The sequence below is a fragment of the Pleurodeles waltl genome, chromosome 4_2, assembly GCF_031143425.1.
Source record: "Pleurodeles waltl isolate 20211129_DDA chromosome 4_2, aPleWal1.hap1.20221129, whole genome shotgun sequence".
NCBI lineage: Eukaryota > Metazoa > Chordata > Amphibia > Caudata > Salamandridae > Pleurodeles > Pleurodeles waltl.
Window position 1 is genome coordinate 410,365,778 of NC_090443.1, and position 16,404 is coordinate 410,382,181.

Here is a 16,404-nt window from a genome sequence, read left to right on the forward strand (position 1 = left end):
TTGTGTGGACTTGTGTCCCCCCCGGTGCCCTACAAAACCCCCCTGGTCTGCCCCCCGGAGACACGGGTACTTACCTGCTGGCAGGCTGGAACCGGGGCACCCCCTTCTCCATTGAAGCCTATGTGTTTTGGGCACCACTTTGAACTCTGCACCTGACCGGCCCTGAGCTGCTGGTGTGGTAACTTTGGGGTTGCTCTGAACCCCCTACGGTGGGCTACTTAGGACCCCAAACTGAACCCCGTAGGTGGTTTACTTACCTGCAAAAACTAACATTACTTTACCTCCCCCAGGAACTGTTGAAAATTGCACTGTGTCCACTTTTGAAATAGCTATATGTGTTTTATGTAAAAAGTATATATGCTATTGTGATTATTCAAAGTTCCTAAAGTACTTACCTGCAATACCTTTCAAATGAGATATTACATGTAGAATTCGAACCTGTGGTTCTTAAAATAAAGTAAGAAAATATATTTTTCTATACAAAAACCTATTGGCCTGGAATTGTCTGAGTGTGTGTTCCTCATTTATTGCCTGTGTGTATGTACAACAAATGCTTAACACTACTCCTTGGATAAGCCTACTGCTCGACCACACTACCACAAAATAGAGCATTAGTATTATCTCTTTTTGCCACTATCTTACCTCTAAGGGGAACCCTTGGACTCTGTGCATACTATTCCTTACTTTGAAATAGTGCATACACAGCCAACTTCCTACACCCAATAAGCATCTGTGGCATGTAGTGCTGTAGATTAACCTGAGCTCTCCCTCTTCTTCAAACGCCTGTAACCGTTGCAGTCACCTTTTACTTTCAATTTCTCTTTCTTTGCGTGGACATCTCTGTATACAGTGCTTTGCTTCACATTCCATTCTCACCCATATGGGAAAACAATCTAACAATTGAGTCGATGACTGTGCATTACCAGCAAAAGACTTTCTATAAAGAAAAATAACTTGCACACATCCACACTTAGCACTAGATGGCAGGGTTATACACTCAGCTCCAGATTACTGTGTCCCCTCCACCTCGATCCCAGCACATCTCCACAGAAGGTCGTCCAGCTACCCCAGAATGGCCAAAGACGATATAGTTGGGCTACCACTGCTTCGGTCCTTGGTTGGCACTGACCAACTGCACCTGACACGTCTAGCCTCGGTTCCGAAAACAAACAGCACAGGTCACATGCTACTGATCTGATTCCTTCTCCATCATAGTCGAGCTGACCTCCGATCCAAAGCCTTCAGCGTTGAAACCCCTTTCCACCTCAGGATGAAATGTCAGTCTTCAAACCTGACACCCTTGGCACCGAAGAATTTGACATCAGAGACCAAATCTTTCACATTCGGCAAACATCGTTCTGAACCTTTGGAACCAGTGCTTTAAAGTCTGCAAGAGGAGATGGACTGAAGACAAAAAAAGTATCATGAGCCACCAGGACATTGGCCGTATTGTTGTGAGACCTCCTCATTCTGCTGCGCAGGCAGCCAAAGGACTGTTTTCGTTCATAGAAGCTTTGGAATCCCCATCACCACTGAAGCATAGAAAGAAGGCGGACGAGTTAACAAGCCTGATGCACATCATTCCACCTCCTGCTGTGCACAACACACATTCACCACTGCCTACAATGGAACCCTGCATTATACTTTCTAGAGGGTTCCATTTACTTCTACACAGGAGGGAGAGGGGGAAACAAATTGTATATCCCACAGCGTGATGGCCTGTGGGAATCCTGCGATGCAGAGCCACCTCGGGATCTAGATCTGTATCCTGCTAAACCCTGTCCATCAGATGACACCACCACCTACCACGACCTGATAAACATAGCTTCCGCCTTCCACAAGATTCAGTTGCATACCGAGCCTTTAGAGGATGACTTCCTTATTGAAGCTCTCTCCTGTAGCCATTGCCTAAATGCATGCTATGCCACACGCCTGATGCCACAAACCTGACATGTTCAACAGCCCTGTTAGGGCGAGAATGATGACACCCAGGGTTGACAAAAATTATAAGGCATCACCCAGCGACCCCACATACGTACACATGACATAAAAGGGCAACTACCACCTGAATCAGTAGTCACCACGGAACGTAAAATGGCTACCTCGCAAACATCAAAGACGATGCCTTCACCAGATAGGGAGCAAGAAAATAGATGCAGTGGGCAAAAGGGTAGCTGCCCAGTCCGCCAACCACTGGAGGATTGCTAACACAATTTGCCTTCTATCGACATGCTATGACAGGGCCCACTGGGGCGAGATTGAGGAGAACCTCCAACAGCTTCCAGAAGAGCACAAGAACGGGCATACCAGATTGGCTCGGAGGAAAAGCTAATTTCCAAAACTACTATTAGCTGCGCCCTCGATGCTGCTGACACTGCAGTAAGAGGCATAAATTGTAGTGTCCTCCTTTAGCGACTTGCTTGCCTTCGGGTGTCAGATTTTTACATCTGAGTTTCAACTATAGGAGGCTGGCTCAGCTTATGGTGTACATCTTTTGTGTGGTCCCCATATACAGAGTCAAGGCAACCCTTAGTGATAGTGTTTAGGTGTCCAGATAGCAAAAGCTCTCTAGGAGTAGTTGTGGTAAGCAGCTAAAGCTTATCTAGGAGTGTAAAGCCCTTGCAATACTAGTCAGCCAGTAACTGTTCACAAAAAAGAACCACACCAGGTGTTGCAAAAATGAAGTATTCTTTATTACAACACTAGTGCAATACCAACATTGGTATATCTCTACTTGGAGATATCAACACACAAAATTTACAGTTAGAAACTAAGAGTAATAGTATAGAAATACATGGGGCCATATGGGGGGACCAAACCATATACTAAGAAAGAGGTATAATAATCGAGGTGCCCAACCAAGGTAAGTGTGTTAGAATCCCAGGGTCTGGGGGAGTAAGAAATTATCAGCGGTAACTACCAGGAATGCTACATGCACCCAGGTGCAGAGTTATCGAGCTGGGTGTACCATAGGCTAATACAGAACCGTCATGGTTGGATTTTTATGGATTCAGGACCCTTTCCAGTGGATCCCTAGGTAACCAGTTGCAACATAGAAGGTTGGACAGCAACGATCTCTTTGGAGGAAGAGCCATCAATCCTTGGCAAGAGCAACAGCAGTGGTGCACAGGTGTTGAGCAAGGTTCCACTGTCTCCCAAATTGGTCAGCACACAGATTGGATCCAGAGGTGACCACAGAACCACCACCTGTGATTAGAGGCTTTTCGTTGCCTGTGGGACAGAGGGATCCACCAGCCAGTTGTCGTCTTGAGGTGCCTGGGACGCAGGAGTGTGACTCCTTCACTCCAAGAGATTCCTTCTTCCTTCTTGGATGCAGGCAGAGTCCTTGTGACCCTGGAAGATGCACAGCCACAAACATTGCAGAAATCTTGCAGAAGCTGGACAAACAGTGTTACAGTGGGAGCCCTCCCAACTGGATACAGTCTTGTTTTGCTTTCAAAAGCAAACCAGCAGCAATTCCAGAGGCCTGGAGCAGAAGATGTCTTGCAGAAAGTTCCTTGAAGAGTCTTGCTCAACGAATCTGAGGACCAACCCTCTGGGGAGCCTTTAAGTAGCCCTTAAAGGGGGTTGGTCACTTTGTAGTAACCCACTTACCAGAGGGGTTCAGGGATGTCATCTGTCTGACCTAACCAGTCAGATGCTCCCACGGGTCTCTGCTCACCTTGTTTCCAAGATGACAGAATCAACCTGCCTCCTAGCAGAGATCTGTGCACCTCCCTAAGGGAGTCCCTAGCATTTGGTACTTGGGTACCCAGGGCATTGGTGCGCCAGGTGTACCCCATGGGTTGCAGCTTGTATTGTCATCCATGGGAGCCCATACAAACTGTGTCTGCAGGCCTGCCATTGCAGCATGTGTGAAATGGTGCATGACCTGTTGGCTACCGAAACTGGTCACTGCACATTATAAATCACATCTCTGGTAGGCCCTTCAGCCCAGGGGCAGGGTGCATGTCTCTAAGTGTGAGGATACCCCTACATGAGCAGGGTGCCCCTACAGAGCCAAGCCCAATTCCTGGACTCTGTAAGTGCGAAGAAGCCATCTTAAGGTATGTAGTGGACACACTTCAACACGAGTGGTCCAACTACATAATGCCTCCACCGTACCTAGGCATGTTTGGTATCAAACATATTGGAGTCATGCAACTAAAACGGCCTGTGTTAGTTGCATGATACCATGTACTCTGGGGGTTACGAGAGGATCCCCCAGTTCTGCCTGTGCACCCTTACAAGGTCTAGCTGACAGCCCATGCTGCTGCTGACCCCAGACATTGTTTTGCCTTCCTGCTGGTGAGCCAGGCTCAGGCTGGAGAGGCAGAACAAAGGATTTCCGGCAAGGGAGAGGTGTGACCACCTCTCCCTTTGTATTGGATGGGCTGCGGTGGGATAGTCTCTGAGCACCACGAGACTGTTTTGAAGGGCACATCTGGTGCCTTCCTTGCATAATCCGGTTTGCACTAGTTCAGGAACTCCCGGTTCTCGCTCTGGCAGAAACTGTACAAAGAGCACAGGAGTGACAACCCCCCTGTCCAGCTCCTCCCTTAAGGAGGTGCACACACCTCTGCCAAGTGGCCACTTGATTCTGCCATCTTGGAATTAAGTTGAGCAGAGGGCCCTGGGAGCATCTGACTGGTTAGGCCAGGTAGTTGACGTCCCTGGCCCCGTCTGATAGATGGATCACTTCAGAGAGTGACCAACCCCCTTTTAGGGTTACTTAAGGGTTCCCTTGCGGGTTGGTCCTCAGGTTCATCGAGTTAGTGTTGGTCGGCCATCAAGCTTGCTAGTCTTTACAGTGGTGAAACACCAAGAATCTCCTAAAAGGATGGCCTTTCTTAGACCCTGTTCCGCTGAGAACCATAATAACACCCACCCAGAGACATCTCCATATCAACCACCTGGAGTTGCTAGTTGCTCACCTAGCGCACAAAGCCTTCCTTCTTCACCTGATTGGCCAGGTAGTTCTTATCAGAACAGACATAATGACTTTCATGTATTATCTGCAAAAGCAAGGGGGCACCACATCTCCTCACTTGATTGTCAAAGTAGTCCTCATCAAAAGTGAGAATATGACATCCATGTACCAACAAAAGCACAGGGGCACCAAATTCCCTCCGCTATCTCGTCTAACCCAATCCATTTGGAGATGAGGTCTCCAGTACAACATTCACCTGTTAGCGGAGTATCTCTCGGAAGCGGACAACAACTTTGTGGACTTCCTCAGCAGGAGGTGCCAGCAAGTCCACGAGTTGGAACTCCACCTACAAGTCCTCCTCCCATACTTCTGGCATTGGGGTCACCCAGAAATACTTTTACGCCACAGCATGAAACACCAAGTACCCAAACTTTGCCTCCAGGTTGCCACACCCACAGTCTAAGGGCAATGCACTACGGATTAATTGGCCCGGGATATTTGCTTATGCTTTTCGGCCTCTCCCACTGCTTCCATTTGTGGTTCACAAAGTTCGACAGGCATCGTTCACCCTCATCCTAGTGGCTCCAACATGAGCATGGCAGCAATGGTTCACCAGACATATAGTACTCTCAGTAGTTCCCCACGAGGTATTGCAGACCAGGCAGGTCCTTCTCACAAAGTCATGGAGAGATCAGGCACCTAGACCCCAGGTCTTTCAACCTTGCGACCTGCCTCCTGAAGTCCTAGAGTTTGGTTATTTAAATCTACCACAACCTTGTATGAACATTCCTAAAGAGGCATGCAGGCCCACTACTTGTGCTTGCTTGGCTGCTAAGTGGAAAAGATGTGTTCACTGTTGTCATTCCAAACACATTGATTCCTTAGCAGCTAGGGTTCATGACATTGTTTCTTATTTTATGCACATACCTCTGGTCTAGCCTTTACCTCTAAAAGATTACCCCTAGTGGCAGTAGCCGCATATCTTCAAAACAGACAACACCCTTCTGTGTTCAGGATTCCTGTCATTAAAGCCTTTCTAGAAGGACGTGAAAGTTATTCCTCATACGGTGCCCCCAAACCCCACTTGGAATCTCAGTATTTTATTCACAAGATGACTGGGTCCTCCATTTGAGCTCCAGCACTCCTCCACCCTCCAGTTTTTATCCTGGAAGGAATCTTTTTTTTTTTTTTTAAAGTAGCGATCACTTCACTCAGACATGTTGGTGAGCTTCAGGCATTAATTTTAGAAGAACACTTCCTCCTGTTACATGTGTTAGAGTTGTACTATGTACCAATTCTAAAGTGCTTTCAAAGGCGGTGTCAGTTCAACCTTAATCAGTCTATCGGATTGCCAGTATTTTTTCCCCACCGTTACTCAGTTGTGGAAAGGGCTCTACATAGCTTAGATAAAAAACGAGCCCTCATGTATTATATTGATAAACCAAATAATTTAAGGAAAAACAACTGTTGCTATTTCAAAGCCACACAAAGGAAGGGCCATTTCTGAATCAGACATTGCATGTTGGAATGTGAAGTGCAACCAGACTAGCTATGCTAAAGCTAAAAGAACTTTAACTATCCCTCCTAAGCTCACCTAGCTCCTAAAAAAAAGTAGATTCTATAGCCCTTCTAGGTAATATACCTATTGCTGATATATTTAAAGCAGCTACATGGTCTACAGCACATACATCTACAAAATACTGCTGTGTAGATGTGCTGGCCTGTCAACAAGACTGTCGACTAAGCACTTGTACCTATACTATTTCAAACCATTCTAACTCACAGGGTATCCACTGGTTATGGAAGACTGCTTTACAGTGTATGCTAAGCATGAATATCTGTAGATAATCGTGCCTTGAACGGAAAATGTTAATTACCCAATAAGCATCTTTTTGTGGCATGTAGTGCTGTAGATTCACATGCGTTCACCCTTCTCCTTGGACACCTGCGCTTGTTACAGTTACTGTTATTGGTTCTCACCATCTGTTTTAGCATGGACATCTTACTATATTTTTTTCACGTCAACTTCCATCCTCATCTGCCTTGGGGAAAAATGATCTAACAATGGAGATGTCCGTGCACATTACCAGCAAGAGGAGGGGTCACTGTACCTTGTGACTCGAAAGTCTTTCTTTGAAGAAAAACAACTTGCACACATCCAAGTCCAACATTTAATGGCAGGATTATGCTAAGCATGTGAATCTACAGCACTACATGCCCCAAACAAATGCTTACTGGGTAAGAAACATTTTCCTTTCCTTCTCTAAAATGCATCTTACATAGATTCACATGCTACCTGTCGTCCTTCCTCAAGAGGCTCCCCTAGCATTGACTGTTCTTCTCACTAATACTTTTGAAATCTGAGGGATGTTGGCCTGTGGGGGAAGTGGTCTTCAATGTACTGTTACCTTTTAGGTTGAAGTATGGGTCTTTTTCATTGCGTTGAATAGGCTACTTAAGTGACCATGTTTATATTCTGTTATGCTATATTCATCATTATGCTCATGTTTTTCTCTGGACTCCTGACTATATGTAGATTATTGAAGCATGCAATTTTACGACAACTGCAAATGCTGGAAAACTCTTACTGCAGGTCAATAACCTTTTTCTTTTCAAACACCTGCTGTTCAGCACATGGAATCCTATTTGTTTGGATGTGATAATATTCTGTGATCTTTAGACAGCCTTTAGTATCACTCCCCCTTGTTCAGAAATGGGGAAGCAGACATCTGTCTTGGAGGTAGGAGCCAAAAAAGGAGGAAAAAAACACTAAAAACACCCAAGGAGATTTTTTTTTTTCCATTAAAGCCAGAATACATGAAAAGTAGAGATGTGTAAGCAATTTCAGCTGAACTTTGAAACAGATCGGGATGAGTGCCCTAGATATGAGACTTGGTGTCATTTTGTATAAAACTCTGATAGTAAAGAAAAAAAGTAGTCAAGACTAATACTTTGCTCACATACTACTTTAGAGCTGATGTCTTCTTGCTGTTGATGGATTGATTAGGATAGCACTATCTGCTAGAGCGTAAAGTACATTTAATTAAATGGAATTAAAGTCGCAAGTGATTGTGGAAGATGCCATTCAGTGTATATTTCTCATGTTTTCATAACTGTATTGGCAGTATAGGAATATGTGCATATGCTGCCACCCACCGCAAAGGAGTAGAGAACCTCACTGCCCGTCTCCCCCATTACAGCATGGGGAACTGAAGATCTGTCTTTAGTGCCCATTCTTGTTATTTTGTGTGATACTCTGACCCGTTGTTAGACCACACCAAAATTAACTTAGATTTCTTTTGTTTGGTTCTCATCAAAGGTTGACTTCATGGGAAAGCTCTATGATCACTCTAATGCAAAGTGCTATTGAACCACATAGAGCTGTGCTGGTTTGCTGTCTTCACTCTTGTCAGATTGCTTCCAGATTCACCTTTGAGTTGCAGTACTACAAACAAGTTATAGCCTTCACATTTTGGTTTCTACCCCTCTTCACTTAAGGCATGCAGAGGCCGGTGTTACACAGTTGTCAACAACTTCAGTGCCCACACTTCAGATTTTCCCTGGGCCAACAATTCAGGTGCCCCTTGTGCTAATTTTTCCAGCCCTTTCGTTAACATCTGTACACTTTTGCAAGCAACTTCATCCTAGTGGGTGTGCAAGCCAATTCATGTCAGCCACTGCAACCAAATGGGTGAAGGTTTGATCTTAACACTGATCCAGACACCAGTAATATTGTTACATAGGATATGTATTAGTAAAGGACATTTTTCTTTTCCTGACAGACTGTTGAAGCACTGAGCATCTGATTCACCACTGTGGAGTGAGAGCATTTTTCTATGCTTGGATGCCCTACCATAGCCTTTTGCACCAGATGCATTCATTTCTTAAGCAGGCTAGTCTTATAGCTGTTGAGGAATCTCATTGCATGCCTCTTTAAACTACAAATACAGTGCCTCCAAAAGATGATCTTACCATTATATCTAGGACCCTCCGACCTAGTCTGTAGTTGCACTGGTGGCGTTGCTGAAGTATATTATGGTATACCTGCAAATGAGCAAGTTACTAAATGTCTAGAACCTAAAGAATAATATATTTCGTTATAGCTGTCTCTTAAGGCCATTACAGCCATGGCCTAGTATGGTCTCTAGATGTCACATAAGTTGGTATAGTATGCCTCCTTTCTACTAAGAAATGTGTAAGAGTAGCATTGATGTATGCTCAATGTGACCAAAGAGGATTGTTGTTGTCCTTTGGCCTACCTTGGACTGAGATGCATGCTCTAACATCACCAACAAAATGCTTAGTGAGGAAGATCTTATTTGACGACATAGCTGCATTTCACGGTGTCTTGATAAATGGCCCATTTAAGCTCAACATCCCTGTGGTAGTCCCAGAAGTGCATAGCTCAGTACTTTGGCAACAACTAAAGGTGCAACACCACAACTGATCAATAAAAAATACCAGCTTAGAGGACCTATTTCCCTGAATGATGGAACCACATCTTTGATCTATCATTGCAGCAGCTGCACAAAGATGACACTCTGCTATAACATGTAAAGTATTTGGATTATCAGCAGCAGCCATAAGGGCAGCAATAACCAATGCTTGGCTGTGCAGCTAAACAGAACTCTTTGGTGCTCATTACAGAGGTACTATAAATACCGGACTACCGATACTTGTTGGATTTTCAGGGGGTGTTAAAGAAGTGGAATACAATTCTGAAGTTATCCATCAATTCTGAAGCTATCCATCGATCAAAAACCTGATGAAAGGCGAACGGAAAGGCCGACCAAAGCAATCCATCATAGATGAATAAAAAATTCATGCATCATTTTTAAATGCCACCATAAGGCTTTACATCTGCAAGCATGGGCATTTGTATATCGTACTTGACCTAATTTCAGGATTTTATTTTAATAGCATGCTTTACACCACTAAATTCCAAATTTGCTATTTACCACTGCTGTAAAGAGCACGCTGTTAATTTAACTTGGTGTGGGCCCAACATGTAACTATTTTATTGCTGCAGTGAAGAGAGCAAACAGTTGACAACTCTAGTCTTGTAGGAAAGGGAAGTTAATTTGAAGACGCCTTAAGAGAACTTTGAAAATGTCATGTTGTCTAATGTTGTCTAAGACCTCATTCAAAAAGGGTCTGCTATAATGTGAAAATTTCCTCAGTCCTTTGACCTGTGTCCAAGATGGTCTCAGGGTCTTAGTGAAACAGAATCTGAATCGTCCCATGGTGATACTGAGGAAATGTGACAGGCCTTTCCACATGCAAGCAGCCGTATGTGATCATTATTTAATTGTGACCTAATAACAGTCTGTCTGTAGCAGAATAAGGTAGATTATTAAATATTTACCATAAAACCAATGCTGAAAATGGTCAGAAGGAAACCAAGGCAAACAGTTACATAAGCATTGCAACGTCTCCCCTTACTACTGGGTAAAGCATTTGGTAGCCTCAGCAAGAAATGCAGAGCTATACGTACTCTGTTCAGGCAGTGGGCAGCTATAGTGAGAAGTGCTGGGATTTTACTAAGGCCATGCACTGACTTGTAGCCAGCCAAGGGAAAGGGTACAATTCCATCAAGGTTCCATTGCATGTGTCAGTCTAATAGGAGGAAGTGTGCGATATCATACTATGACCCTGTGCTCACTTCCTAGCAGGGCCATTCCACATGTGGTATAAAACCAGTTGGAGCAAAGGCAAGTGGCGTTGATGGGTGGGCCACGTCAGTCACGAAATGAGTGCCATGTCTTGTGGCTAATTACAGTTATGACAGGCAGGTCACTCTCATGGCATCAGCACTTGACTGTTGAGTCGTACATCACTTTTAAACAAAGCATAAATGCCTGGGCCTTTGAAGGACCAGGTAGCGTGTTTTTTATGGGGGGAGGGGGGTGCCGGTGCCTCCGAAAGGAGGGAGCTAAGAGATCCAGATCCCAGTCATAAGTGCTGATGTCTGTCAAGGGCATAAATTAAGTACTTTTTTTTTTTTTTTTGTTTTTTTCTTTACACAGACTTTTTTTCTATTGATTCCAAAGGTACTGTTCACATGTATGTGAACTAAAAGGTTTTTGTACCTGTTTTTGTTTTTACAGTACTTCACACATCTATAGATGAGATCCATAATAGTGATGTTTGCCAAGCACAACGTTTTATCTTTTTGTTAGTGTATATAGTTTCTCCAACATGATGGCTACTGAATGCATCAATTCCAGATGAGATTTCCCTTACATCTTTCATACTTGGGAGATTTATGGGCCTTAAGACTTCTAGGCTTAAAGGACTAAGCTTTTTCCACCAACGCAAGGGCAGCAATTATTGCGGGGAGCCACTTATTCTGCTAGCCATATTTTTTTGCTTTCTGAAACAATAGCTTCTTTTGGCTTATAAGTACTTCTTAGCCTTATTTCTTTGTAACCTGGTGGGCTTTTTTGGTCCCTTCTTTGCGATGTGCTTCTTTGCGATGTGCTTATTAGAGAAGGAGAGAAGTAAAGACAAGCATTTACAATGCACCGGGTCTCGCGTTTGCTCATGTTAGAGCTGATCGCGTTGTAAACTCCTAACCCGACTTTTCACCTATCGGGCAAAAGTGCATTTATGTACATAACCCGAAAAAGTGAAATCAAGTACGTAAAGCGCTCGACTTCTGCCAAGCGAGATCGGGCTCGTAAATTAGAGAAAAAAAAGTCCACGAGCCCGATGGAAAAGAAGTGAGCCTTGCATGTTTTCTGTACTTGGTCGCTGCGCTGGAGGAGGGCTAGCCACCGGGAAAAGGAATGCCATATGCGTGCTTTCGACTAATGAAAGCAAGCAGATTTTATTAGGGAAGCCCAGCAACCAATAAAAAACACTGACGTGAAGTTGACAGGGCTCCGAGCCCTTTTATAAATACAAAAGAGTCTCGCGCATGCAACGCAGGCTCGACCCTAAAAAATTGCCTTTAGTGTTGAATGGGATAATCTTAGTTCTAGTTCTCCCTTTGCAACATTGAACTTACCAGTCAATGTAAGCATGCGCTACTTTATTTGTACGTGTCAGGGAGAATATGAACTTAAAATTGGTTGATAGGGTTGGTGACGGTTGTCAGGTCTCTGAAGAGTTGTTTTCACAGTGGATGTCCGCATTTCAGTTTAAAATTAACGTTATAGGAGTTGTCTAACCCACCATGTGGGGACCAGTGTTCCTTAACCGATTATGAAGTGAGGGACCCAGGATTGGTTGAATCTTACCCCCCCCCCCAATACACACACACGTCTGAAAAAGCACTGTCTATAGCAGTTAGTTGAAAAACAAAATCAGTGGTTTCATGGGGATTAAATTAATTCGGTCAAATTCAGAATGACGCTTCATTGACAGCCTAAAATATTCACATCATTTTGTCCTATATTTCATAGCTTTCTTAAGGAGAGCTTAAATGTTAGTTTCTTGAAAACTGTATTATGTACCACCATTCCAGATGTAGTAATATTTGGAGTTGCATATGTTGGTGGGAGGAGACCGAACGCAATAGAAAATTATAATTTGTTCAAATTCTAAGTGTGACTAAGAAAAATGAGTAGGTCTAGATACCGACAATTTTTGTTGTGAAATTTTTGGTACTACTGCTCCTTCAGACATATTAAGAAATGCCTCCTTGAGCGATATGAAAATTTTTACTTTTTTTTCCTGTGACTCTTAAATTTGTGTGATGAAAAGAAGCCTCCAATCCAAAGTGCCTACACTTTTTTGAACGCTTTGTGGCTTTATCTGTAGTTTGCTTGTACAGGCTCAGTTAATTGTTAGATAAGTATTACTGTTTGGATTGTGTATTTCTCTACTTTCTCTCTCACCCGCACATTTGCGCACACAGACACACAAACATTTTCACATTAGGCAGTGTTATACACCACCTTTCAATTCTTAAAATAGGTTCTCGCCGGAGAGAGACACCTGCTTGCTGGCAGATAAGCGTGCCATTCGACTTTGGAGGAGCTGACTGTCGTTTTGTTTGTCTGCCGCCAGATTCCGTAAAATGAACAAGCGTCTGGTTCCCAGAAGACCCCTGAGTGCCTCCCTGGGCCAGCTGAATGAAGTGGGCCTACCCTCGGGACCCCTGCTGTCTGATGAAGGGTCGGTGGACATGCCCAGCCGGAAGCCTTCAGGTTTGCCAAATGGCATCGTATCGGGAGGGAGTGCAGTGACACAGCTCATCTCACGGGGGACAGACTCTGGCTACGAATCCAACTTGAAGCAAGGGAAGATGGATCACCTGAGCACCAGTGCCCCCGGGTCCCCTCCTGACCTGTACGCATCTTTCTAACTCATTTGCCGCATTGTTACATCATGAATCATGAGGAAGTATTGTTATAATAGTTGACTCATAAATGGGGTTTTGGGGGTTCAGCATTTATTGCTTGCTTGAAAGCTGCTTACCCTTGTTGAAATGTATTCACTGAAAACTAAAACAGTTTAGTAATGTACAGATACCCATGCTTACTTGAAACTTTTAATTTTTATCCCCCAGTACTTCCTGCCTCATTTACTAGTGCTTGCAAATGTGTGGCTGGTTTCTGTTTCAGTTGGAGGGCACAGATGGAAGTAAGTTTAGTCTGCTTGAGGCTCCTAGTACATCTGGAAAAAATAGTACAAGTTGCTCATTAAAAAAACAAAACAACAAAAAATCCTTTTTTTAAGAGGAACCCTAAAGGAGCAGTACTACCAAAAATGATCCACAATTTGTTCTAACTGGATCTACGTTTTGACGCACACATTGTTTTTTTGTGGAATATTGAATCCTATTGTGTGGTGGAGAAATGAGTATTTGAGAACCTTGGGAGGTGGTTCGTTGAAGAATCATTTGAGGTTTCACTTTTACAGACGTGCTTTAGGCACACTTCTGTTCAGACCCTGGGCCCAACGGGCTGAACACTACCTTAACAGTGCATTATGAATGCACTATAAACACTTGAAAAGAATGACCTTGGGGAAAGGGACTTTCACTTTCCTTCGACTCAACCAACGCAGTAAAAATTTATGCTGGAGCCCTAACCTTTTTGTGAACACCACATGCAATTTTCAGATTTACACGAAATGCTATCAGGGAGGAATACCCTGAAAGAAAACAAATGAACAGACTCTGTAAATGTGACTATTGTAATGAGAATTCTTTCCTTCTCCTTTTATCTTTCTTCAAGCATAGTTTTCATTGCAAAACACAGTTAGCCTTTTGCTTCTGTGGAAATTGTCAACATTGTCACTTGAGAACATCACAAGTTCACATATCAGAGTGCCTTCCATTTCTTTAGTATGGCAAGTTATTTTCTTAATGTTCCTGATTGTTTCTAAAATCACAGCATAATTCCCGCTGGCTAACAGGTTGTGACTGCAGAGTGTAGAGGATGAAAAGATGCCTACTGAATGGCAGGAAAAAATGCTAAAAGATGTTAAAACACAATTGTTAACACAAACTAGCTCATCTGTCCTTAACATCCCCCACAGACCCCATCGCTGTTTTTGGTGTGAGATGCAGACCATATTTTCAAAGAAGCCTTCTGCCTGCCTGAAAATTTTGAAAACATTAAAGAGCAACTTGTTTTAGACCTTGCTTCAGCACAATCATGTTTATTTATTTTTTAAACAGACTTTTACTCTTTTGGACTGCATATTTTTTTGTGTGATTTTTGTAGTTTTTCTTTTGTCCACATGACTGCTTCACTTCAGCTTTTGTTTCTGGTTCAAGCATATGGATGTTTCTTGGGACATTTGTCTACGTACTGGAATTTTAAGTAGCACACATCAGGGTTTGGTAAACCTGGATCTAGACCATTGTTTGTAAATCACAAAATGTGACCATTGTTAAATATCGATTTTTGTTGTTTCAAGCTGCATACCTTATATTTTATTGCCATCTCACTGTTGGAAGCTGGGTTCTAGTTGCAGTGCCTTCCCCTTTGCCTGGTTTTTGATGCAATTGTGACTGAAGGGCACTGGGCTCCTGCTAACCAGGTCCTCAGTTGCAGTGGGTCCCCCCCCCCCCAAAAAAAAAGACCCCTGCTCACTTACCTAGGGCATGGGGCTCTAAGAGCTGCAGCACAAATTGTGTCACTCTTAGGAACCCAGCACCAACCTCATGCAGACTGCCATTGCAGGCTGTGTGACAGTGCTCCCGAAAAGTGAAAAACACAACATGTCACAGCCTGTGTGCCATGTCCCCTAAACACTGCATGTAATACTTGTAAGGCACCACCTACTGAAGGCCTTTCAGCCCTAAGGCAGGGTGCATTACATAACTTGTGGACATATCCGCAAGAGCTGACATGCCCCTAGTATATCTTTGTTGATTCTTAGACATAGTAAGTAAACAGGGAAGCCATTTTAAGTACATGTGCTGGACACTGGTTAATAAGAGTTCCCCAGCTACATGATGGCTTCACTGAAGACAGATGTTTGGTATTAAACATCTCATATTAATAATCCCTCACTGATTCCAATAATGAATTTATTAATTTGTGCACTTAGGGGGCACTTCAGAGGTGCCATCTGAAAACCTACCAACTGCTGGTGAGCTCACTAACTATTTCTAACCAGTCTGCCACCAATAGACGAGAATCTGACCCCCAAGGGTTGAGAGCCTTTGCTCTCTGGAGGTCAGAAACAAAGCCTGCTCTGGGAGAGGTGTTTACTCACCCCTTCCATCAGGGTAACCTACAAATCTGCATTCCAAGTCAGAAAGCCTTTAGTATGCAGTAACCGCCTTCCTCAGAGGGAGATGCTGACTTCCCTGCCCCAGGGCCCATCTGGCACCTGGGCAGGCGAGTAAATCAGCTATGCAGGAGGCGTGTTGAATTTCCAGGCTGGACACACCTCTAGGGTGACCAAACTGAAATGAACACCGCCTCAGAATTTCTGCTATCTTGTATCTGGTGGAATTAAGATTTCTGGAACAGGGTGATGCCCACTCACCAAAGGAAGTGGTCATCTAGGGGACGTAGTGACCCCAAAGGTAAGTAGCTTATTGACTGCTACCCTTCACTCCCCTTAACACACCCTAAATTTAATATTTAGGGGACCCCCTCATACCAGGACATCAGATCTTTGCTGGACACAAAAGGAGTGGACAAAGCGGACTGCTGACCTGAGAACAGAGTAGCACGACTGACTTGGCACCAACCCTGCTAGCCTGTCTGCTGCACCTGACCTTAGAGGAGCAACTGACCTGTCCTGCCGGTGCAGCCTCCAAGAAACCTGAAGAGCTGCCAGTGCTCCCTTGGAGCAGAGGAGCTGCTTCCCTGCATCTGCAGGCAACCGGGGAAAGAACCGTGAGGACTGGGACTGCCAAAAACCAGACGCCGGACAGCACCACTGCACCCATGCTGCCTAGCTCGAGCTGAAGTGGGCCAATGATACCAGCATGGTTCCCAGGCCCTCCAGAGACGTAGCCCACCTTGCGTCTGCCACTGTGGACTTCCTGACGGCGTCTGCAG

General features: G+C 44.2%; 1 protein-coding gene across 6 annotated transcripts in view; it reads left to right on the forward strand.

The window, feature by feature from the left end:
* The window catches only part of RC3H1 (ring finger and CCCH-type domains 1), a 655,450-nt gene that overhangs the window by 217,494 nt on the left and 421,552 nt on the right, over nt 1-16,404 (forward strand). For 4 of the 6 annotated variants that reach the window (XM_069231604.1, XM_069231602.1, XM_069231601.1 and 1 more), the window contains exon 10: nt 12,944-13,225. The exons of the other annotated variants lie outside the window; for them this stretch is intronic. In XM_069231604.1, the coding sequence (XP_069087705.1) occupies nt 12,944-13,225 (282 nt within the window). The remainder of the gene's footprint in view (nt 1-12,943; nt 13,226-16,404) is intronic. 6 annotated transcript variants of the gene reach the window in all.